Here is a 24,046-nt window from a genome sequence, read left to right as displayed (position 1 = left end):
ACTAAGATAGGGACTATTATCATCCCCATTTTAGAGATAAGGAAACTCAGGCTCAGAGGTGAAGTAACTGGTCCTAAGTAACACAGTTAGTAAAGGACAGAGTTATAATATGAACCCCAGCTTGGAGACCCTCCAAACATATGCTGCTAAAAATTGAGTTTTTATTTTGTATACTTAAATTTTATATTTTTTTAATTCATAAGTCCAGCTCTAAGGTGTAAGTGAGCATGCGCGCTCATTAGGAATTTTTCCAGACCAGTTTCTCTGTTACTTATATCAAAGAACTTCTCAGTATTATCTCTAATACATATTATAATTTCTACATATTCTTCATGGCATCATGTTTTTAGTTAAACTGAGGGCTTCTTCCCACATCTACCCTCACAAAGTTCAGTTTCTTGATCAGACAAACAATTCTTCTCTCTTTATCTCTTCTTTCATGGTCAGCATTATAAATGATCCTGTTCAAATTCTAATATCTTTATTAGGTTAAAAACCAATTGTTTGTAGAAGTCTAAGAAACGAAGATTTTTTTATATAGGTGGGATTTGCTGTTTACATTTTAAGAAAAATTGCTGTATTTCAAAAATATTTTTTATAAAATGGGATAATTGAATTTCACAATATTCCCTTTACACACAAATAATAACAAAAAGTTGTGAGGTTGGTAAGTTAAGAAAATAAATGCAAATAAGGTAAACAAGATTCTGAACAAACAGGACTCCTCCTGTCTCCAATTCCAAAGAAATATTCCCAGAAGAAGAATGTACTGGTTTTAAAAAAAAAAAAGAAAGTACAGAATTAACCCAGAACACACTTGGTTTTTACCAGTAAGTCAATTTCATTTCAGAAGTGTGACACTCTATGTCCAGGAGGTATATAAAAAAATTCTGTCAATATCAAAACTCAATAAAAAATTTTCAGTTTAGATAAAGAATAGTTGTTTTATAAGGCTTATCGGTGCAAGACATTAGACAGCCAAGAAAATGTTACCAAAAATCTAACTGGCTATGATGACTGTCATTTTAAAATTCAGGTACACAACAGAGGGGTTTTACCAAGTAAAGTCTCAGCACTCAGCTTCTAACACATTATAGGTTTTTCAAAGGCTGTATTTATTTAGTTTTAACAACAACAAAAGAGCTACATCTACTTAGTTTCTCACTTACACACAAAATATACTTCTTCAAACATCAAAATAAATGTTTCCTAAGCACTAACATACCTAAGAAAATTCACTCACCTCTAAGTTTCTGGAGGTCCTCCTTCAAATCAGGCCCTGCAAGCATGAAGATACTTTCTGACACAGGATTCTTATCAGTAAGACTTTCATTGCTGGTATTCACAATAGCTGTACAATTCAGTAATGCCACATCTCCTTTCCTAAGGAAAATAAATAAATAAGAGCAAGTGTGGGGAAGAGGAGGCAGATAAGAAAGCTAGTTTCTAATTGTTTCAAAACATTCTATCTTCACTCCCTTCACAACATTGGTTTTACCAGTTCACAAGCTTAAGCAATAGTAAAAAGTTGTTCCTGATTCAGAAAGGCTAATATGGCATCGCAGATAGATCTTGAACGCAATTGCTGTAACCCTGAAACCCACAAAACCATCATGTCATTCCTTTGCTTCTTACATAAGAGATGTGTGTGAGATGGGGAGTGACAGCTAATGGGAACAGGACTTTGGGGTGATGAAAATGTTCTAAAATTGACTCTGGTGACGGCTGCACAATTTTGTGAATATACTAAAAACCACTGACTTGTACAATGTAAACTAGTGCATTTGTATGGTATATGAATTACATCTCTAAAGCTTTTTTTAAAAACAGAAATGTACTACTACTACTACATGCAACAACATAGACGAACTTTCAAATAATTGTGTTGAATGAAAGAGGCCAGACTGAAAAAAGAGTACACGATTCCATTTATATAAAGCTCTAGAAAATGCATACTAATCTATAGTGACAGAAAGATGAATGACTGCTTGGGGATGTTGAGGCAGGGAGGGGCAGGAGAGAGGGATTACCAAGGGACACAAAAAAACTTCCGGGGTGATAAATATATTCACTATCTTGATTCTGGTGATGGGTTCATGGGTGTATACATGTCAAAATTTACCAAACTGTACACTTTAAATATATGCAGTTTATTGTAAGTTAATTAAGTCTCAATAAAGCTGTAAATGTGTATGCAAAGTAATATTTCAATAATGCAAGTGTTCACAAAAAAGAGTTTAGAAAAAAATATGAAAAAAGAAATTAGAAGAAATTATGAGAAAGTATTATTAAATCATGATATGATTTAACCAAGGAATTACCAGAGAACCACTTTTCCATTGATATCCTTATTGTAAAGAAAAGGTGATCTAATAGTCTCTTCCTGATATGTTTCAGCTGCAGTATCAGAAGTAGTTAATTGTTCTTCACAAGAATTGCCCCAGCTTGGTAGTGTATCCACATCCACAAACTGGGAAGGTGCACCCAAGGGATCCATGGAATGGGAACTTCAGCTTGTCTTTTCCCAAATGCCTCAGCAATTCAATATTCACTGTAGACTTTAGCTTAAGAGAAAAGAAAGAATCATTTTAATAGAGAAGCACAGGTATTACTTTACTTCTATTAGAGTAAAAAACAAAACTCTGCTGTGAAATGCTCCAATAGTACATTGTGTGATTATAGTCACTTAAACAGTCTATTAAAAAATCAAACGTACAATGAATTACTACGGCTTTTTTAAACAGGAAGAAAGAGGGATTATTTAAACACAAATTATTTTCAAAGAATTACAGTCATTTAAATAATCACACAGCCCATCAATTCTACTTTCCAGAAACACAGGACTATTCATTCAACATTCATTGAGTGTCTGCTATTGGCAGGGTAGGGGGAGTGTCAGGTGCTGCAAGAGATACAAAGATAATATGAACAACTTAAAAAGTTCAGTCTAATACGGAAGATGAGAAGCAGGGAGGTTACTGCAATTAGGTAGTAAGAGATAAAGGTCTGAACTATGTAGAGAAACAGATGGAGAGGAAGGCATAGATTTGTGAGGCAACATACAAAGGAAAAATTAACAGGATTTGAAAATTTATAGAATATAGTATATGAGACACCGATGTGGTATAAGGTTGGTTGTACAGAAATGTAGACATTAGAAGAGAAGGGTGATAGGAAGACACGTAGTGTTAAGTCACAGAAACTCATGGGAAATTTAACATGATACTTCATTTGGCAATAATAAGTCAGATAGCTATTTCAGTAAAATGGTAGATTCGTTCATTCAATAAATCTTTATAAGCAGCTATTATGTGTCAGGTATTGTTCTAGTTACTGGGGACACACAGTGAATAAGACAGAGCAAGTCCCTACCCTTAGAGAGCTGATGCTTCCTTGAAAGCAGATGAAAAACGATAAACAAACAAGCAAGCAGGTATCTAATAGAACGACTGGAGGCAGTGAGTATTATAAGAAAAAGGTTCTATCTGAGCAGAGAGCTAAATAAAGTGAGAGAGCAAGCCATGTGAAGCTCTGGAGGGTGTGTCAGGCAGAGGGAATGGCAAGTACAAAGGCCAAAAGGGCAGGGAGGAGCTTGGTCTATTCCAGAAGAGCGTAGAGGCCGGTTTGGCTACAGTACAGTGAGCTAGGTAATGAGTAGCAGGTGATGAGGTTGGTGAGCCAAGGAAAGGCCAGATGATCTAGTTTGTAAGCCATGATAAGATGTTTAGATCTTAATGTAAGTGAGGGTAAGCTATTAGAGGGTCCCTATAAGGATAATGACTTAATATAAATATTTGAAAAGATTACTCTAGCTACAGTGAAACTGAGTGGGGGCAAGAGTAAACGCAGAGACCAGTAGAAAACGACTGGAGTAATCTAGGTGATGGTGATGAAGGTGGTGAGGAATGGTTAGAATTGGAATGAATTTTGAAGGTAGGGTCAACAAGACTTTCTAAATGCACCTGAGGGGGTGAGGGAAAAGAACAGAATCAAAGGTTACTCCTAGATTTCCTGCTTGAGCAATTAAATAGACGGTAATGCTACTTATAGAGAAGGAAAAGACTGGAGTAGGTTGCAGGTGGAGTAATAATCAAGGTATTTTTTTCCTTATGTTTTCCTTTTGTTAGTTTGAGATGCCCATTATATGCCCAAGTATGTATATCAAACATGCAATTGGCTGGCTACATGAGGCTAGAGCCCAGAGGAGAGGTCAGGCTAAAGATATAAATTTGGAAGTCTCAGCATATGGATGATATTTAAGACCACCAAGAGAGAAAATGCAAATGGAGAATAGATCCAAGGACTCAGTCCTAAGGCCAAATTTAGAGGCTGGAAAGAGGAAAAGTTTAAAAAAGAGATAGAAAAGCATTGATAAGAATGGAAGATCTGGAAAGTGTGGTACCCTAAAAGCCAAGTGAAGAAAGTAACTTTAGACAGAATGCTCAAGAGGGATCATCTAGGGTTAAATGCTACTGAAAGGTTGAGTAAGGACTAAGAACTAATTAGTCGGTTTGGTAAATTGGAGATAGCTGGTAACACTGAACATACATAAGAGCAAAGAGATGATTAGGGAATGACAGCTGGTATGTGAACTTCCTGAGAAGCTTTTCTGTATGATCCTTATGTTTGTGAAGAGTCAAGGAGAAAAAGCATGCCCTTCTATATCTAATATCTTGCTGTTTCTTGCTGAGAGACATGGGATACTAATTGGAATGAACGATGGATTTGACACAATATTCTAATTCCTGCACCAACACTGTGTGGTAGGAAATGTGCTCATTTATATAACAATTTCAGAAAGGCCTTGTAGATCATACCAGGATAAAATTGTATCGGAGGATTATTCTTATTTGTTACTAAGTACTCCTTTGATATTATTTTGAAATAAATAAACTAATTTTATCTAGAAGTTGGTGTTTAGTCCATCCAATTGGCCTTTGAAACTAGAGGCAACCACAAGTCCTGTTGATCAGTTCACAAGTATTCAGCCTGGAACCGGACAAGCTGAACAGAGTACAAGTGAAGGCTACATTCACTGTCTATGGCTGAACTGCCTTGAGCTCAATGGAATGACACCCTGCAGAAATTCATAATTTCAAAAAATTATCTACAGGTTTTTGGTGACAACTCATGCTGAAATTTCTTAACCATGATATTAAAAAGTCCATTAAAAACAAACTTAGTTTTCATTTTGCAAACTTGAATGTCAAATTACAGGGCTAAATCACTTCTTTAAAATAACTTTTCTTTCCAATTCTAAGTAATACTCACTTACAGAACATTTGAAAGATACCAAAAAGTAGTTCCTACCTTTTTCTGTGATAGGTAAAATCATAAGGTACGTACAATTTTGAATCCGGTTTCTTCAGTATTTTAAGGTAAATATTTCCATATGCAATTACACTTTGAGGCAGAAGCAGAATGGTAAAAGCTTGGGCTCCATTATCAGAAGGCCTGAGTTTGGGTTGAGGACCTACCACCTAACAGTCATATTATCCTTGACTCTAAACCAGAGTTTTCTTATTTTTAAAATAGGAGTAATGTACTACTATGGTTATTGTGAGAATTAAATGATATAATCTGTATTAAAATTGCACAGCAGGGACTTCCCTGGTGATCCAGTGGTTAAGACTCTGCTTTCCAATGCAGGGGGTGCAGGTTTGATCCCTGGTTGGGGAGTTAAGATCCCACATGCCTCTCGGCCAAAAAAACCAAAAAAACCCATAAAACAGAAGCAATATTGTAACAAATTCAATAAAGACTTAAAAAAATGGTCCATATCAAAAGAATCTTTAAAAAAAAACTGCATAGCAGAGCACCTGGCAGCAAGCAAGGCACAATAAAAGTTATAACTTTCTCAGAGCCAATGTGAAAGTCACCTGCACCACTGTTGAGATAAAGAGATGTTTTCATGTGTGGCAAAGACCAAGACACTCACTGTCAAAGACTCTCTAACGAGCATCAGATAAACCAAAAACAAATTGGTGAATTAAGATACACTCTTACTTATCTCAATGTCTGCTCTTGTAATGACTTGTTAATCCCTAACACCTAGATCAAGCCTACATCTGTTTTCTCTGATCTGCTCCTGCGCCAGTAGGGAAAAAAAAAAAAATCAGAAGTTATCCTCTCTGCTGTCAAAACAAATACATGGTTTCCTATGTTAGCTTGGCCCTCCATCAACACTAACAGAAAACTGTTTTGAGTCATTCTTGGATGACTCTATGCTATTCCACACAGCATCTGTGATAGACAGCCTCCAAGATGTCCTTCAACGATACCTGCCTCCTGATATTAATGCCGTTGTGTAGATGCCTCCCATAATGAATAAGGCTGGCCAGTGTACCCAACTGGATATTGCAGAAATGACAGTGTGTGACTTCCACAGATGGATCATAAAAGATATTGTGGCTTCTGCCATGCTCTCTTGGACTGCGTGTTCTGGGGAAGTGAGCTCTCGTGACATGGGGACACTCATGAAGCTCATGGAAAAGCCCCTGTGGGGAGAGACTGAGAGTTCCTGCCAACAACCAGCATGAACTGACAGACATGGGAATGAATCACCTTGGATCCTCCAGCCCCAGCTGACATCTTGACCAGAACCTCATGAGAAACCCTGAGCCAGAACCACAAGACTAAGCAACTTTTGAATTCCTGACCCATAAAAACTGTGAGGTAATAAATGCTTATTTGCCTATTATGTCCCAGGCATTCATTCATTCAAGCACTGTTAAGTGCTGAGTCTCTGTCTAATGGAAGAGATAGCTCCACAAAAATCACACAAAGATATAATCGTAGAAATACATACATAGTTAAAATCTGTGATAAGTGTCCTACAACAAAGAAGGGGGGGCTATTTAAATTGAAGAGGCAGAGAATGTCTCTTCCAGATAGTGAGAGTTGAGACCAAAAGTAGAAGAGTTTTACAGGCTGCGGAAAGGTACATCTGGGCGCCTTAAGGCAGGAAAGAGCCTAAGACACTAAAGGAACAAAAGAAGGCCAACTGTGGAAGTTACAGTGAACCACAGGGTATTAGATATGTTACAAATATGCTTTCTAATCCTTACAATAATCCTGCAAAGTAGGTATCAGAACACTTATTTTACAGTGAGGGCACCAAGACCCAGAGGTTCAATTATCAGCTCAAGGTAACAGAACTAGTAAGCGGTACCTTGAGATCCAAATCAAAGACCAGCTGGCACTAAAACCCGTGCCATTTCCATAACATCATATCACATTGCCTTCCTTCTTTTCCTGATGCTCTGAGAAAAGAGAAGTCATTGTTCAAATTATCTTAACTTCTCTCCAACTCAAAATGTCTCTATCTTCATTCACTCTTTCCAACTTCCAAGTGATTTGGGGGTATATTCCACACTTTTAAGCCTGCCAAATCACCTTCATTTAACATTTTACTGCACCTGACTAGCTTTCCTCTAAGAGAATGTAATAACATCAAGTATCCCTTCACTACACCTGATCTCTCCTTCCCCTGAGTCTCTTACTCTCAAATTTTTTCCCTACCCCATTTCTTCAGAATACCAACAAACTCCTCTTTTCACCATTTAACTTTAAGAGTAATCTGTTTCGCAGCTCTACTTCCTTTTCCTCCATTTATTCAACCCACTGCAGTTCTGCTTCCATCTCTATAACAATACTAAAACTGCTTTTTCAAGGTCAACAATAATTCTCCAAATGTCAAGTCCAAGAGCTAATCAAATTTTAGCTGCATCCACTATTGATTATTCCCTCCCTGAAACTCTATTATCTTCTTTGACAGTACACTCTGGTGGTTCTCCTATATGTCCAACCACATCTTGTCAGTATAGTTTGTTGGATCTTCTTCCAAGATCTTAAAAGTCATTGTGACACACAAGATACTGAGTGTAAAATGAGTAATAGGTAATGTTCAGAGCTCTTACTGTAGAGCAAATTTAATGGCATTATATGAAAGTGTCATGGCATTTAACAATGAATTCTTTTTCAGCTCCATCTCTAAACAGAAATGTATTTTTCTCATCAAAAAGAGATTTAAATCTCCCCCTCCCCCAACACACACACCTTGGCAATAAAGCAAATGGAGCAGCAAAGCCAAGCTAGGCAGGAAAATCTGATCCCTGATCCTTAAGGAACAGTGGTTCTTAACATTCTTGGAGTCACAGACCCCTTGGAGAATTACATGAAATATAAAAACCTTTTCATCACCCAAATTGTGACTAGATGAGCTCATACAAGCACAGGTCTGGAAAAAATCTGAGGGGTTTCCCAGACTCAAATTAGGAATCCCAGTGATAGAATACAGAGTGCTCGGGTAAGGAAAGGAGGAGGGGAAGGCTACAATAATCTACAGCTTTAGCCAGAATTTTGGATAACATTAAAGAGGAGCGGGACTTTCCACTGAAAATCAATTGATCAGTCCTGTATTTTGAACAGGTCCATAAGCAAACACAAAACCTTAGTAAAAATGCTCCTGAAGCAAGACATTTACGTCCCAGGATCTCAAAGTTTACATGTAACAAACAGATGATTGCAGAATCAGATCTATTTCCTTAGCCATACTATCTTAAGGGTTATCTTCAGTACCTCTCTAGATGAGGATAAAGAGAACCCACCATGTATCTTTTACAATTCAAAATAGTAATGAGTATATAACAGTTCTTATTACACTGTAGCTCATCTTTTTTTTTCTCAAAATCTTGTCATCTTTTAGTTTAAGAAGTCCTCCAAATAGTGCTTTATATGATTAATGGGATTGATTAGAGGGATTAGACTTTTATTGTTCAAGACAGGGCAGAATCAGGCAGAACGTCTTGCATCACTGTCTCAAAAAATTCTGATTTTTTGTCTGAATAAAGAGAAAATGATATCATTTAAAAGACAAAAGAACTTTAAATCCGTTTTCTTATTCTTCAAAATGCTTACATTGATTAGATAGGCCTGGATAAAAGTACAAAGAGAGCTGGTCCATGCTTTTGACCTCCACTCATTACCAGCTCTATTTCATTGTTTTTGTATAAATTATAGGTTTACCATTCTTTATGTCTTTATGTCTTTGTATTTCAATATTTTAAACTTCAAGGTACTTAGATATTTCCGCACAATACCTCTATCCCAACACCAAATCTATTATATTTAAGAATCATTCTATGCAAATAGAAAGAATGACTTTTTCTTTTTAGAAAGTTACTTAGATGGAAAAACAAATGGAAGCAGTCAAATATGTCAACAATAAATACAGTATAACAAAAAGATTTCTAAGTTGTGTTAATAGCCCAGGTCAAATTTAACACCATTATTCAAAACCAGCCAAACACATGCTCTCTCTAATGGTGAGTTAGTAGTACCACCTTCATATTAAAAGAACTTTACTATGTTTCATCTATCGATGTCTAAACTGAAGAAGATGATTCCTGTGTACTGGTTTACATGTGTGTGAGTGGCAGGTTCTGGGTCTGCTGTGCTGTGTCATGACTGTCAGTGTTTCTCTAGTTTTGCAGTAACATTTACGCTCTGACAGACTGTCACGTGGTAGGTTCTTTCTCAGGAACTCAATTTAACTATTATTTATTGATATATCATCACCTTTGAAACGCTTTTACTGGCACAACTTATTGTTAAAGTTTTGAATCCAAAAAGTAAAAAGAACTTTACTATGTTTCAATTGTAAAATTAATACATTTAGCAATTCTGAAACTTAAGAAACTAAGGTTATGCTCTTGAAGTAGTGCATTGGGAAGTTAAAAGATGCATTATCTTAGCACTCAATCGAAGATGCTTACGACAACTTTCATTAAAATTATTTTTTCTGGGAATTCCCTGGCGGTCCAGTGGTTAGGACTGGAGAGGGCGCAGGTTCGATCCCCGGTCAGGGAACTAAGATCCGGTAATCCGCGCGATGCGGCCAAAACATAATAATAATAAATAAAACAAAATTATTTTTTCCATTTGTGATTGTCCTTTCCCATAATATTTAATAATATTAAATTAATTTTTTAAAGATAAAATCATGACTCATTTTAATACAGAAGTGAACATGGTTCAAGATTTTATTTAACTCACAAAGGAACCAGCCAGATGGTTGATAAAGGGAGTTCCAAAATTCGTCTCATTAATAGATCAGGAATACTGAAATGAATGTACGTGAGGCAAAACTTCCACTCAACCTCTAAAAGACATGTAGAATTTTCATGCCTACAAATAAAATGATTTAGTATTGACAGTAGTTATCTACAGTTTATACAGCTGTAAAATAACTTTCTTAGAATCAGGTAATACAAGGGGTGTCACCGAGATGGAATCTAGACTATGTACTAAAGCACGTTTTTTCCTCATATATATACACATTTTTTCGTATATTAGCCATACACGCTCACCTAAATGCTCCCTTCCCCATCAAACTTATCTGAAGTAAGTCTGTTGCCACAATTTCCTCCTTTCTCATTCATCCAACCCACCGGAGGCTTGTTTCAAACACCTACACTGTTACATCTATTTACAGCCTGATCATATTCATTCTCTACTCTTATCATTTTCTTGAATATGGCAGACTAGGTGAACATGTCTTAAAAACTCAAGAAACGCCTGAAGAAAATCAGGTAATATAGATAAAACTCTATTTTCTAAGCTGGCTGCAGCTATCTTGAAGGCACAGACTTATTTCTTTTATATACCTATATGTTAGCTTTAATCTTCCACAGCTACAGACATCAGAACTCCTTTCTAAACACTTTTATGCAGCCCAAGAATAAAATCGGACAAAACTGCAAGAAAGAAAAGCTAATTCCCACTTGGTGACAGAGCACCTAAAGCCTCAATTACCAAGCAAGGAGGAGTCAGCCCTGGTCACTTCCCCCTCCGGCGACCAAGGAGCGGAAACCAAAAGCCAGACCAATGTCACTCCAGGGACTGCGGAGATCCAGACAACTCAGCATCCTGGGCTCAGCGCCTACCCAGCCCTGATTCGAGCAGCTCTCGGTCCGTGAAACACCCAGTCCACACGAGCGACCACACAAACTCGACTCCTGCACCCCAGGACGCGCGCCTCCCCAGGGGCTAGAGCACCACTGTCCCTTGTGCCTGGGTCTGCCTATCCTCTATCTTCTGGTGGGTAACTTCTCCCCGACAGCGCCTCGGGCGAGAGGAACCAGACCAACAGCAGAGGGGGGAGCGCCAGGCTCATTTTTGCGGAGAACTGACAAAACCAGCCCTCTATGCCCGCACCCCCAGCCCTGGCCGAGTCCCGTGCGCCTCCCGCTGCGCCCCCGGCCCGCTCCGCCCCGCCTTCCTTCCCGGCCTCTGTCCCGCCTCTCACAGCATTCCGGCGGTCCCATCCGGGAGGTAGGCACGGCGGGTTAAGTTCCTCGTGGAAAGCGGCCGAGCGGCATCCCCTGACAAGCCTCGCCAGGAGCTCGGCGGGTAAAGCAGCCAAAGTCGCAGGAGGCTGGAAAGCCCAGCCGCAGGAGCCCTGGCAGGCGAAACACCGCCTTCCGCTCCCGGCCGGAGCTCACCAATCAGAGCCCAGCTCTTACGTCATTTCCCCCAGAAGGCAAAGGGAACGTTGGGCGGAAGAGGCTCCTTGAGCGGAACCGGAAGGGGTGGGTTCGACGGGTGGGTCCAATCAGCCCGGAGCCTCGTGGAGGCCCAGGTAGGTACCGTAGGCGCGCGGCGGCCGAACGCTTTTTGCTCCGCTCCTCGGGTTTGTTTGGTCCTGGCTGAGGCCTTCCTGGTGCCAGCAGCGGGTGAGGCAGAGGGATTTGGGGCCGATCTCGGGGGTGGAGGGGCACCTGGGCCACTGCGGGAGCCCCACCGCCGTCCCTGGGAAGCCGGCCGCGGACACCCGAAGCTGGCGCGTGCCGTGTTGAGCTAGTTCACCCGGCGCCTGCAGGGCTCGCCTGAGGATGGTCTGGCAGCGTGGTGGGTGTGCGGAACCCCCACTTCACCCTCTCCTGAGTGAAGAATTGATTTAGGGACATCTGACAGGTCTGTTCCGGCGGTCCAGCCTTTCAGCGCATCATAGAAGCATGTTTTCGGGGGCTGTGGGTTAAGAAGCAGGGATGGTAGGGGCATAGAGGAAGGTTAGGGCGTGAGCTCTCTCCGAAAAGCGTCATATACACAACATGCATATGAGACACAAGTGACCAGTACCAAGATGTATGGAAGATCGTTGAAGTTCTGAGGCAATGGAAAAGGCTTCGAGCATTGGACTAGCCCCAAAGGAAGTGGGCCTCAGAGGGTAACACTTAGGTAGACGGGCGAATGCATGTTGTTCTAAGTGGGAGGAACAGTTTGAAGAAGGCAGGTGACAGGACAAAGAGGGAAACCAGCTAGCCTGACAGAAAAGTTTATGCGAGCACTAAAGAGGAATAGATAGGTTGAGTTCTTGCGAACTGCACACTGTTTAGCTCTTAAAGGGTTTTGGGGTAGGATTAGTGCGTTTGAAAAGATTAGTCAGGTAGTATTAATGACTTTTAAAAGAAATGAATGAAAAACATGGAGGTGGAGGTGCTACATAGTGCAGGAACCCAGTGATAAAGAGCTGGAACAGAAAGTAGTGGAAAGAGAAAAGGATCCTCCTTCAGAGAAACAGGTAGAAGTTTCTGACAAAAGAGAAGACGGAGGCAAAGAGAAATAGTTTAGTGGTTAAAAGAGGAAATTTTGGAGTTTGGTTTGTAATCTGGCTTTGGCACTTAAAACCAGCTGAATGACTTTGAGCTAGCTATTTCATGTCTCTGTGTCTAGTTTCCTTGTCTGTAAAATAGAGATAAGAATACCAATCTTGCAAGGTAACTGTGAAGGATCCTTTTAAGCACTTTACATGTATTAACCCACTTAATTCAATTAATTATGATCAATCCAATTAATAAATATGAAATTAACTGCATATGTTTACTCAGTTATATATATTTTAATGTATCAGTTACCATATAGTAAGCACTCTTTCAGTATTGGCTGTTTAAATAATACTAAAGAGCCAAAGGTTACTACAAGGTTTTGAGCCTGAATGGCTTGGAGAGCTGTGTGTTTTAGACTCAGAAAAAAATGAGTAGGGTTCAGGAAGCAAGGTAGGTTTGGTTTTATACACGTTAAATGTGATACTGCAAGGTGTTCAGATGGGGATGTCTAATAAGCTCTTGGAGCTGTATAGTTAGTATTCAGGTATGTAGGCCAGACTGCAAGTAGGGATGTGGTGGGTCCCTGGGCCTAGTCATGCTGTATGAAGTCTCCAAGGAAAATACTGTGGTAGATGGCAGAAGATTACCATGAACAACAATTACAGTTAAGGGGCTGGGGCCAGAGGAGTAAGATGAATTGGTAAAGAATTGATCAAATGGCCCAGGTGAAGAGCGTTTTTGCCATGTCAATATTATGTTCCCTTCATTTTTAACCGGCTTTATGTTGGTTCCTAGGAGAAGAAAAATGAGGCCTGTAAGTGGTCATTAAAAGAAAGTATTAGTACAGGCATTGAATATTTTCCTGTTAAAGTAGACTAAAACATCAGGTTGTAATAGAGACCCTGTAGCGTTAAACCAAACAAACTGAACCAACAACAACAACAAACAAAAACAGCTCCAGAAGAAGGCTGTAACTTCTGTTTAGTATTCTTGTGTTTTTTAAGTTGCACCGGTGTTTGGGGGAATACCTTTCACATTTCCATATTAAGAGCAGACAAGCTTAATTTATCTCCTTCACCAGTTGTCTCTTATGGTAACCAAGTGTTTTCAGTGAATTTGATTTAGTGCAGTTGTTAAAACCAAAGCTGGGCCCGCCCTGCCGTGGGCAGTCAAGCCAGTCTACTGACACCGGGTTGTGGTGAAGGAAAGTGCACTAATGCTAAGTGCAGCTAATGCTGAGAAGACACCCCTCCCCCGCACTGGCTTTCAGGGAAAGGTTTTTAAAGTCAAGGTGAGGGAGAGGGGGGTGGGGCATGTGATCAGCTGGTGGGCATTCTTCTGATTGGTTGGTGGTGAGGTAATTGGGAGTCAACACCATCAACCTTCTAGTTCCAACTGGCCTGGAGTCTACCTGCTGGTGGTCAGCATTCAGTTAACTTCTTCCACCTGGTTGGGGTTTCAGTATCTGCAAAACAGCTAGGATATGGTTCAAAATATTATCTCCATGGCCCTTGACGAGGAACCTAAAGATCCTTGATTTTGTTTAATGGCTAAAACTATTTTTATTTTGTCTTGCTTGATTCCTTTGTTTCTGCATTTTCTCACTTCTCTGATTACATTTGCTCTTTGGAACTCAGGGAAGGCTTAGGAGGCTAAAGGTTTTCTACTAACGGGAGGCAGGTGGAGGACATGGTGCGGCGGGGGTGGGGGGCGAGGGGTGGGGGGCGGCGGTGGTGCCTGACCTGGGAAGGCCCTGTAGTGTCCTGCTCGGTTACACAAGAACTATGGCAACTTTGAAAAACAGTGTGCCAAGGGCAGGTGACTGCCCTGCTTTGGAAATCCAGGGCATACCTGCACGTTATTAGTTACAGTAGTTCTCAAAGCGGGGAACCGCAGCAGCAGCATCACTTGAGAAAGAAATGAAAAATCTTGGGTCCCACCCCAGACCTACTGAATCAGAAATAGGCCCTGGGGTTGTGCGGTGTAGGTGGTTCCCAGCAATTTGTTTTCATAATCCCTTGGGTGATTTAGATACATTCTGGAGTTTGAGAGCCACTGTGCTCGAAGGTAAGTGCCACAAGATCAGGGATTTTGTTTTACTCAACACCATATCTCTAACGTCTAGATCAGTGCCTGTCTCATTATTAGTAGGTTTACAATAAATGCTCACCAATAAATATTTTCAGTCTCAGGCTGTCCGTCTCCGTGTAAAAACTTTGATGGTAGTTGAATGGGCAGAAGCAAATTGTTAAGCTGCATTGGGGCTACATGTCAGAATTTGTGAGGTGGCCATGACAGTGTGACCAGTCCGAAACTTGAGTGAGAGATTACACATTGAGTCAGCAGTGAATAAAAAATGGAGATGTCTGGGTATTTTATGTCAGTAATATATTCAAAGTAAATGAAGGTTAAGCAACCACAGGTCATGTACTTTTAACTACATGATATGCAGTTGGTGTTTGCCAGCCTAGCAGAACCCAAGAACTCAGTTTTCTTTGTTTGCAGGTGCAGCTGCCTCACTTGTGGTATCAGATGTTAGAACATGGGGCTCACCAGGCAGTACCTACGCTATGTTGCCAGTGCAGTCTTTGGCCTTATTGGCAGCCAGAAGGGTAATATTGTCTTTGTGACACTTCGTGGTGAAAAAGGACGCTATGTGGCAGTACCAGCCTGTGAACATGTTTTCATCTGGGACTTAAGGAAAGGAGAGAAGGTATGCGAGAAATCACCTAGATTGATATTGATTTATGGGTATTTGAGGGTTGGAGGCAGAAGTGGGAGAGCTCTGCTTTGTCATGCACAGATTTTTTTTTTATGTGTGTGCCTCTAGAAATTTTTTTTTCCTTTGGGTCTAGATAGCCAAGTATCACATTCTATTGTGCTCTTCTATACTATATTCTGAAAACCACAACCAAAAGAGCTTACCTCTTGGGTATTTATTTGTAGTGATATTTACAGGTAATTATTTGTAATCATTATTCCCAACATGTTTGTTTTTCTCTGCTTTACCAGTTCTCCATTTTTCAAGTTCTTCTACTTGCCCTCACAACTAGTTACAGAATATTAAGCATTTAAAAGGAATATTGCTATGTTGACTGAATCTTTTTCTTACTTATGCAGATGAGGCCCAACGGTTGTTAAACTAGCCTTTGATATCTTGTATGACTCTGAATTCCCAAGCCTTCCACTTCTGCCAAACAAAATACAGGCATTTTGATCTTGTCCACTCACTTTGTGACCTCCAAGAGGTTAATACTTTGATACTTGGTGTCCCCCAGAGTCCCTTGGGGATACATCACTGTAGCACTCCAGTGCCATGCAGGTTGGTTTCTGGGATGGGGCTCAGTTGAATCAAGGATGTGTTTATAACCCTTTATGGAAAATCATTTGGTGTTGACATAGAATAAGGACTTAGTAATTTATTCCATTGCCTGGGAAATTTTGGCATGTATTATGCTAATGTAGAGCTTTGGAGAAATAGTATAGTATAGCTTTACCTTTTCTTGAATGTTTCATTACCCTGTACAAATAATAATTTCTATATTAAAGAACTTGAGATAGAGTCCGGAGACTCATTATTATTCATAAGAGCGATTTGGAATTATTGATGCTCTTAATTTTACTGTGCCTGATTATTCCCACACTTTTTCCTTGATGACATGCTTAACTCCTCTACATTGTTTTTAATTCTTATTATTTCAGATTCTCATCCTTCAGGGGCTTAAACACGAAGTCACTTTCTTGTGCCCCTCCCCAGATGGGCTGCACTTAGCTGTTGGTTATGAGGATGGGTCTATCCGAATCTTCAGTCTCCTGAGTGGGGAAGGAAATGTGACCTTCAATGGACACAAAGCAGCAATCACTTCCTTGAAGTATGATCAGCTAGGAGGCAGGCTGGCATCTGGGTCCAAGGTGAGACCTTGAATTAGGTGCCCGGACTTTAATCTAGAAAGGAGTGTAAGGCTACTGCTGAAGCAGGTTATTCACAAACATTGTTGCGTGAAACAGTGGGCACTCGGTGTACAAAATAGTATAGATGGTAGAATAGAGTGAGAAGGATGGATATGAATTGGGTGGTTCATTTTGTTTCCTGTCAGATTCACTGGTAAAAGACTATTAAATACAGGAACAAGATGAGGATGCCCATGATAGTTACTATGTAACATCATTGTGGATATGCTACCCAAAACAGTACACAAGCTGGGGGGAACAAAACAAATTGGAAAAGGAGAGTCAAAATGATGATTCTTGGCCATTCGTTTTGGTAAAATCGGTAGCTTTCCTATATCTCAGTCATCAGAAAATAGAATGTAAATGATTCCATTTACAAAAGTATGTTAAGTAATGGACACAAAAATACTGTGAAACTTTACTAAAGAATGTAACAGAAGACTTGAGTGAATAGAGACACAAACCATGTTCTTGAATGGCAAGACAAAGTATTGAAAAGACGCTCATATGTTCTAATTAGTTTATACAGATAAAGCAATTTAAATATCCCAAAGGTCTTTTTGTTGTTGTTTTAGAATATGACCAAATGATTTAAAAGAACATATTGAAAAAACAAATGAATAATAAATAGCAGAATTTTGGGAAAAAATAAAAGGGTTTCAGATTTCTTTTTTCAGGGTTAGATTTAAGAAGTTTCAGATATTAAAATGCATTATGAAGTCATAACTTATAATGTGTTATATTAACCTGGCATTAATACAAAATAGTCAGATTACTGTAACCAAATGGGAATCCAAGAAACAAATCCACTTGATATATTTTAAAGATGACATTTTTGATGAGTAGATAAATGATGGATTACTTATGAAATAGGACTTAAACAGTTGGCTAACTGTTTGGGGGGAAATTTAAAGTTAAAACTTTACCTCATGCTGTGTACCAAAGAGTCACGGATTAAAGACTTAAATATTAAACCATGATATTTTAAGTAAACTAGAAGATATATAAATAAATATTTATTTGATATCAAGGTGGAAAAAGACTTCAAGCATATCAGCAAGGAAAGAAATTAAAGAAATTATAAAGGAAAAGACTGATAAATTTGAACGCTTGATATTTGAATATTTAAAACATTTGTGCATTTAAACACTATAAAGAAGTTGTCAAGAGTAAATCCTAAGAGTTCTCATCCCAAGGAGAAATTATTTTTCCTTTTTTTCTTTTTATTATATCTATATGAGGAGATGGGTGTTAGCTGAACCTATTATGGTAATCATTTCACAATATATGTAAATTAAACTGTCATGCCGCATGCCTTAAACTTATACAATGATGTACATCAATTATTTTTTCAATAAAACTGGAAAAAATAAAGTTAAAGGACCATGAAAAAGGGAAAGTATTTAATAGTTCCACTATGAAAGGGAAGGATTAATGTGTCTTAATAACCAAGGAACAAGTGAAAAATAAGACCCAAAGGAAGATGAAAGACATGACTTGGCAGTTCAAAGGAGGTGCAGAATGGCCAGTAATCACCATAGAGCATGTACAGAATTTCTCATTGGTATTCAGAAATGCAAATCAAATGAACATTGAGACAGCCGTTCAACTTTTGAAATTGGCACTGTTTTTTGAGCAACTGATAATATCCAGAGATGAAGGGATGGGAAAACTGGCATTGTCATACATATCCTTGGTGGACCTTTAGGTTGGTGCAGCCTTTCTGGAGATCACCCTGAATTGCAGACTTAAGATAGAAATACCTTTTAACCCAAGAATTTCCCTTTTTAGTTTTTATTCTGATCAGAGATATGTACAAAGATAGAGGTACAAGAATGTTCATTTCCACATATCTATGATAGCAGAAAATTGGAAACTGCCTAAATGGCTGAAATAGAAAAAATTTAAAGTAAATTATGGTATATCCTTAAGGTTGGTTATTATGTGACCATTAAAAATGAGAACAGTGTGGAAAGACATGGAAGTATATTAAATGAGAAAAAGGAGGAGAGTTATACAGTGATAGGAATAGCATGATCTCAGTTAACGACATGTATGTATACATAAAGACTAGAATAGTATACAACAAAATATCTGTGGTGGTTATATCTGGATGGTGAAATCAACTGGTGTTTGGTTCCTCTGTGCTTTTCTGTATGTTTTCCAAATTTTCTATAAGGACTACATATCAACTTTGTAATAAAAATATTGTTTGTCAAGTTAGGCCTTATGTGGTAAAGAAAATTCTTCTGTATTTGATTCCTTTAGGACACAGATACTATCGTGTGGGATGTGATCAATGAAAGTGGCCTCTACCGTCTAAAGGGGCACAAGGACGCTGTTACACAAGCATTGTTTCTACGAGACAAGAATCTGCTAGTTACTAGGTAAAGAAATAATAAGTTTCGTTTCCATTTTTCTCTAGGTGAATTCATTGGAGAGGTTTTCAAAGAGGGAATTTGTTTCATTCCTTACTCGTATCTCCGCACTATACTCAAGCTCATGTGCTAGTTTCCTCTTCTCGCTGCTTTTCCTCTCTCTTCCCCTCCCTTCCCCTCCCCTCCCTTCCCAAACAGTGTCATAGATGCTGTCCAGAGTTATTTATAGCATTTTTTAATTCCCTTTTCTGATTTGTCATTATTTTCCCCTGATACCAGCTTTTCCATAATTCCTTAACTCTTCAACAGACCTTGTATAGGATGAGCTGTCTACTTTCTGGATCCCTAGAAAGTCAGAAAAGCCGAACATGGAGCAGTGGGCAGATGCGAATACCAAATGTTTGTCTTAGCCTGCCTCTTGAGAAGAGACATACTCCATACTTAGGCCTTCTGAACATCTCATAGGTTGAACCATTTGAAATTTCCATTTGTGTGGGTTAAAAATGATAGGTCAGATATCAGCAATTTCATATATCAGCAATTTCATATAGCTCAACCTAATATAATAGTTATCATTCCTAAGGAATGACCACCCAGGAAAGTTTGGGATCTTAGGTTTTGCCAGGCAGTAATTAGAAGAACCATAGTAATTAGAACCATAGAAGAACCAGAAGGCAGTGTAGAGGAGCAGCACGAAATGCTGTACCAGTGGTGGATTTGTTCCTGTGGGATAGGATGCAGGGACGTTAGTGTGTCTTGTTCAGATAACACATTCTGTGAGGCAATGACTCTACTGCTCTACTAGAATATACATACACCTTATAGCTTAGAGAATGTAAGGGAAAGGAAATAACACCGTGAGGTGGGATTATATAGCAAAGACTTTGTAAATTGGGTTTTTGTTTTTTTCCAGTTTTGTCTTGAAGCAGGATTATATTAGATTCACATTGGTGAAGAAGCAGGGAACAGGCATTTGAGGCAGGAATAGTAGAGCCCATTGGCAGGGAGATTAAGTGCCAGTTAATGGGAGGTTTTGGGAATGGTGCTGAAGAGCTTGATTTTGAATCCGTAGAGAACCTTGAGTTAGTGCAAATTTAGAAGATTAAGATTATCTGACAGTAATGTATTGGATGTGAGGGAACAGAATAGACAGAGACCAGATAAGTTATTAAAATAATTCGGGCAGTAGGACCTAACTTCAGGTTTGTGTACAGAAATGGATTGGAAGGAATCGAGGCTTGGAGACTTCCCAGAGGAGGCGTTTTCAGGACCTAGAGACTAGCTGGACATAGGAGACAAGGGAGCAGGAGAGGTCTAAGATGTTTGTGTGTTAGAATGAAGGAATGTTGATGCTGTGGCGATGGAAATGGTGGTCAACTGGTCAAGTTCTGCGTTCTGTAGCACTCTGAATTCAAGGTTATTTTTGTGCTTACAGATGGAACATTTTATTTTTCTACCTGAGAATAGACATATAAAGAGTTAGGATTCTTTACTTTTTAAAAGAAAGGTCAGGTAAATAGTAGCATTAGATATCATTGCTGTGTATTGTCTTTTTAAGGCAACAAATAAGTCCTTGATTTTCCTGTTAGTTCAGTGATTCTTCCTAATAAGATTTTTTTCCTATTTCTTCTTCTAGTGGGAAAGATACCATGGTGAAATGGTGGGACCTTGATACCCAGCACTGCTTCAAAACAATGGTTGGCCACCGAACTGAGGTATATGTAGGGTCATGGGCCCAGGGAAAGAATAGCAAGGCAGAAAGGAAAAGATGGTTTCTTCCCTGGCCCTTTCATGACTTTGTTTTTACTGCTAACAGTAATCAACATGTACTGTCTTTAGAGAGAGAAGTTGGAGTGGTGGACAAAGTGCCAACCGTCAGAGCAGATGCAGCTGCTCTGGCATTTAGTAGAAATTGGCCTCGGATAAGTTTTTAACCCATGAATATGGGTTTCATCACTTCTAAATTATAAGTATCCACCTTTATGATCATAGGGAAGTTTAATGATACTGTGTATCATTGTGCCTGGCCCGGTGACGTGTAAATAGCAAATTGTAGCCATTATAATAATTACCTGAACATAGATCTGTTCAGTAGAGATCAGGGAATATTTTACATCTTTGCATCCTCCTTTGTGCTTTGTTCATACCAGGCATAGGTGAAGGTGATTAAGGGGTACAAACTTCCAGCTATAGAATATGTAAGCCATGGGATGGAATCTACACATAGGGTATATAGTCAATAATATTTTAACAACTTTGTATGGCGATGGATGGTAACTGGTCTTATTTTGGTGATCATTTCATGATGTATAAAAATATTGAATCACTGTGTTGTATGCCTTAAACTAATTTAACATTGTTAATTATAACTCAATTATATATATTTTTGTATATATATGCCCTAGAATATATGAGGAATATACACACCCTAGAATTAATGAGGAGGAAAAGCAGATTCTTTCTTGATTTGCAACAGTACTGTTGTTTTCATTGTTTAGTTAGTTCATGGATGTTTGAGGCTAAAAATTATGCTCTGATAGATGTTAATGGGACACCTTTCATTTGCAAGGCACTGCTGAAATCAGAGAAGTGCCACGCTTGAAATCATTATTTTGAGTGGCTTCTAGTTAGGATTTATTCTGAACAGCCATTATCTAAATTTAAGGATAGGAAATTACAGAGAAACTGCTAGTTACCCCATAAACAACACTTCCACCACAGATCATTTTCTTTCTCAAAGTGAGCTATCTTGTAGTGTATTTTGAAAGGGTTGTCTTAATATTAGACTTTGCAATGCCAAAGAGATTTCACTACAGTGTACTTAGACTTTTGGAATGTCATGTCATGCATCCTGGAGTCCCTTAATAACCATATTATTTGAATCTTTTTATACCCTGTAGGTGTGGGGGTTGGTTCTGGTGTCAGAAGAAAAGCGACTCATCACTGGGGCTTCTGACAGTGAGCTGAGGGCTTGGGACATAGCTTACCTGCAAGAGGTAATTGCTTTTTTTCTGATCATGGGCAGTGTCATGTTTTAGCAATTTCATAGGCTTGCTGAATTTAGAATCAGATGTAATTTTTGAGTACTTCGCATACTATTGGAATTCTCTCTTACTGTGATTTCTAAACAATTTTTTTTCTTCATTCTGTGGTTTGCACTTGGAAGAAGGATAGCTTTAGGCTGACAGCTCTTGGTAATGTTAATGTTTTAGTCTGTAGGGCTCTTAGCTTGATATTCCTTGACCTTTGGGTGTCCACGGATGGACTTCCGAATATCTGTGACCCTCTTCCCTCAAACAAAAATCTATGTGAAATTTGTGTATGTTTATGTAAATATGTATATTCTGAGAAGATCTGTCACATTTTCTCAGATCATCAAAGATTTTGCGTGAATGAAAGGTGTTATAGACCTTAGGGTTTAGCTGGAGTTAGGTGTGTGGTGTTGTGTCCAGTAGCCATTTTGATGGGTTCTTCATTAGTAGGCTAGGTTTTATCTTTTTTTTTATTTAAGGAGAAAATGTAACCTCTCTTGCAATGTCTTTCAATTGGTAATGCCAATATGAATCTTTCTCTCTAGAATATGGTAGATCTTTCACCTAAGAAGGTTTTAAAATTAATGAGGTCATCATTTTTTCACCTTGTTATGAAACAATAGTCCTTAGACTGTGGAAAGTTATTGGAGCTGGTATAATGAATAATGTTTTGTTTGTGTTCTTGATGTGGTCAGTTTTTAACACATTCTGATGAATGTGCTGTCGTTGAAGAGGTTTGATCAGAGAGATCACTAAATGGAAGTTATCAGTGGCTATAAGGACAGGTTTCTAAGTCATTAGGGGGGGAAATCACCTCCTGGAACAAATTATTTCAGCTTTTTTTTTTTTTTTAAATAAATGTATTTATTTATTTTTGGCTGTGTTGGGTCTTCATTGCTGCACATGGGCTTTCTCTAGTTGTGGCCAGCAGGGGCTACTCTTCATTGCAGTGCTCAAGCTTCTCATTGTGGTGGCTTCTCTTGTTGAGGAGCACGGGCTCTAGGCACGCGGGCTTCAGTAGTTGTGGCTTGCGGGCTCTAGAGCACGGGCTCAGTAATTGTGGCGCATGGGCTTAGTTGCTCTGCGGCATGTGGGATCTCTCTGGACCAGGGCTCGAACCCATGTCCCCTGCATTAGCAGGCGGATTCTTAACCACTGAGCCACCTGGCAAGCCCTATTTCAGCTTTTATTTTCCCATTTTTATAAAACAGATTGAAGACCCAGAAGAACCAGAGCCCAAGAAAGTCAAAGGGTCTTCCCCTGGAATACAGGACACACATGAAGCAGAAGATGGTACCCTTGAGATGGATGAAGCTCCTGAGGATGTAATTCATTTTTGTTTCTTACCTTCAGTTGAGTTGAGTGGTGGGAAAGTATTCATTTTAGGGAAGATCTTTGTCACCTGCATTTCTTGGGATCATGTCTTTTCAGGGGTCAACAGAACTATTAACCTTCATCTTTTCTCTTGCTTCCTCTGCAGCGCATCCTTACATGTAGAAAAGCTGGTTCCATAATGCGGGAAGGAAGGGACAGAGTTGTGAACCTTGCAGTCGACCGGACAGGCAGGATTCTTGCTTGCCATGTGAGTACCAGGCTTAGAAGAAAATAACAAGGACTTGGCTCTTCCTTTAGAGACTTGTTCTTCTTTCATATTCAGCGTGGAGGTGAATTTTTCTTTGGTCCTGTTAAGATTTCCTTATATGGTATTGTGTGGATCTGTATTCCCTAACTTCTGTTAGCCCAACAACAGTAATTGCTCTTATTCTTCTTATTATTAGCAAACATCCCTGCCTTTCTAAACAATTTAAAAGTATTAACTTCTTTTTTCTGTTTTTTTTTTAAACATCTTTATTGGAGTATAATTGCTTTACATTGTTCTGTTAGTTGCTGCTGTATAACAAAGTGAATCAGCTATGCGTATACATATATCCCCATATCTCCTCCCTCTTGCATCTCCCTCCCACCCTCCCTATCCCATCCCTCTAGGTGGAAACAAAGCACCGAGCTGATCTCCCTGTGCTATGCGGCTGCTTCCCACTAGCTATCTGTTTTACATTTGGTAGTGTATATATGTCCA

At 39.2% G+C, this 24,046-nt stretch overlaps 2 protein-coding genes across 3 annotated transcripts in view; one reads left to right on the top strand and one right to left on the bottom strand.

Annotated features, from left to right (window-relative positions):
• The window catches only part of GDAP2 (ganglioside induced differentiation associated protein 2), a 61,885-nt gene extending 59,279 nt beyond the window's left edge, over positions 1-2,606 (bottom strand). The window contains exons 1-2 of the mRNA XM_060142384.1: positions 2,322-2,606; positions 1,244-1,383 (exon numbers count right to left, since the gene is read on the bottom strand). Of these exons, the coding sequence (XP_059998367.1) occupies positions 1,244-1,383; positions 2,322-2,497 (316 nt within the window). The 5' untranslated portion in view covers positions 2,498-2,606. The remainder of the gene's footprint in view (positions 1-1,243; positions 1,384-2,321) is intronic.
• Positions 2,607-11,589: 8,983 nt separating this feature from the next.
• WDR3 (WD repeat domain 3) overlaps positions 11,590-24,046 on the top strand; it is a 40,515-nt gene continuing 28,058 nt past the window's right edge. The window contains exons 1-8 of one of the 2 annotated variants that reach the window (XM_060139222.1): positions 11,590-11,641; positions 15,114-15,321; positions 16,311-16,520; positions 18,828-18,946; positions 20,574-20,652; positions 21,838-21,933; positions 23,181-23,294; positions 23,450-23,551. In XM_060139222.1, the coding sequence (XP_059995205.1) occupies positions 15,151-15,321; positions 16,311-16,520; positions 18,828-18,946; positions 20,574-20,652; positions 21,838-21,933; positions 23,181-23,294; positions 23,450-23,551 (891 nt within the window). In that variant the 5' untranslated portion in view covers positions 11,590-11,641; positions 15,114-15,150. Of the gene's footprint in view, positions 11,642-11,678; positions 11,977-15,113; positions 15,322-16,310; positions 16,521-18,827; positions 18,947-20,573; positions 20,653-21,837; positions 21,934-23,180; positions 23,295-23,449; positions 23,552-24,046 lie in introns of those variants that run through there. The other variant, XM_060139220.1, reaches the window with a different exon arrangement.

Source organism: Lagenorhynchus albirostris, chromosome 2, assembly GCF_949774975.1.
Source record: "Lagenorhynchus albirostris chromosome 2, mLagAlb1.1, whole genome shotgun sequence".
Lineage (NCBI taxonomy): Eukaryota > Metazoa > Chordata > Mammalia > Artiodactyla > Delphinidae > Lagenorhynchus > Lagenorhynchus albirostris.
The sequence above is the reverse complement of the archived record's forward strand: the minus strand, read 5'-3'. Positions and strand labels throughout refer to the sequence as shown.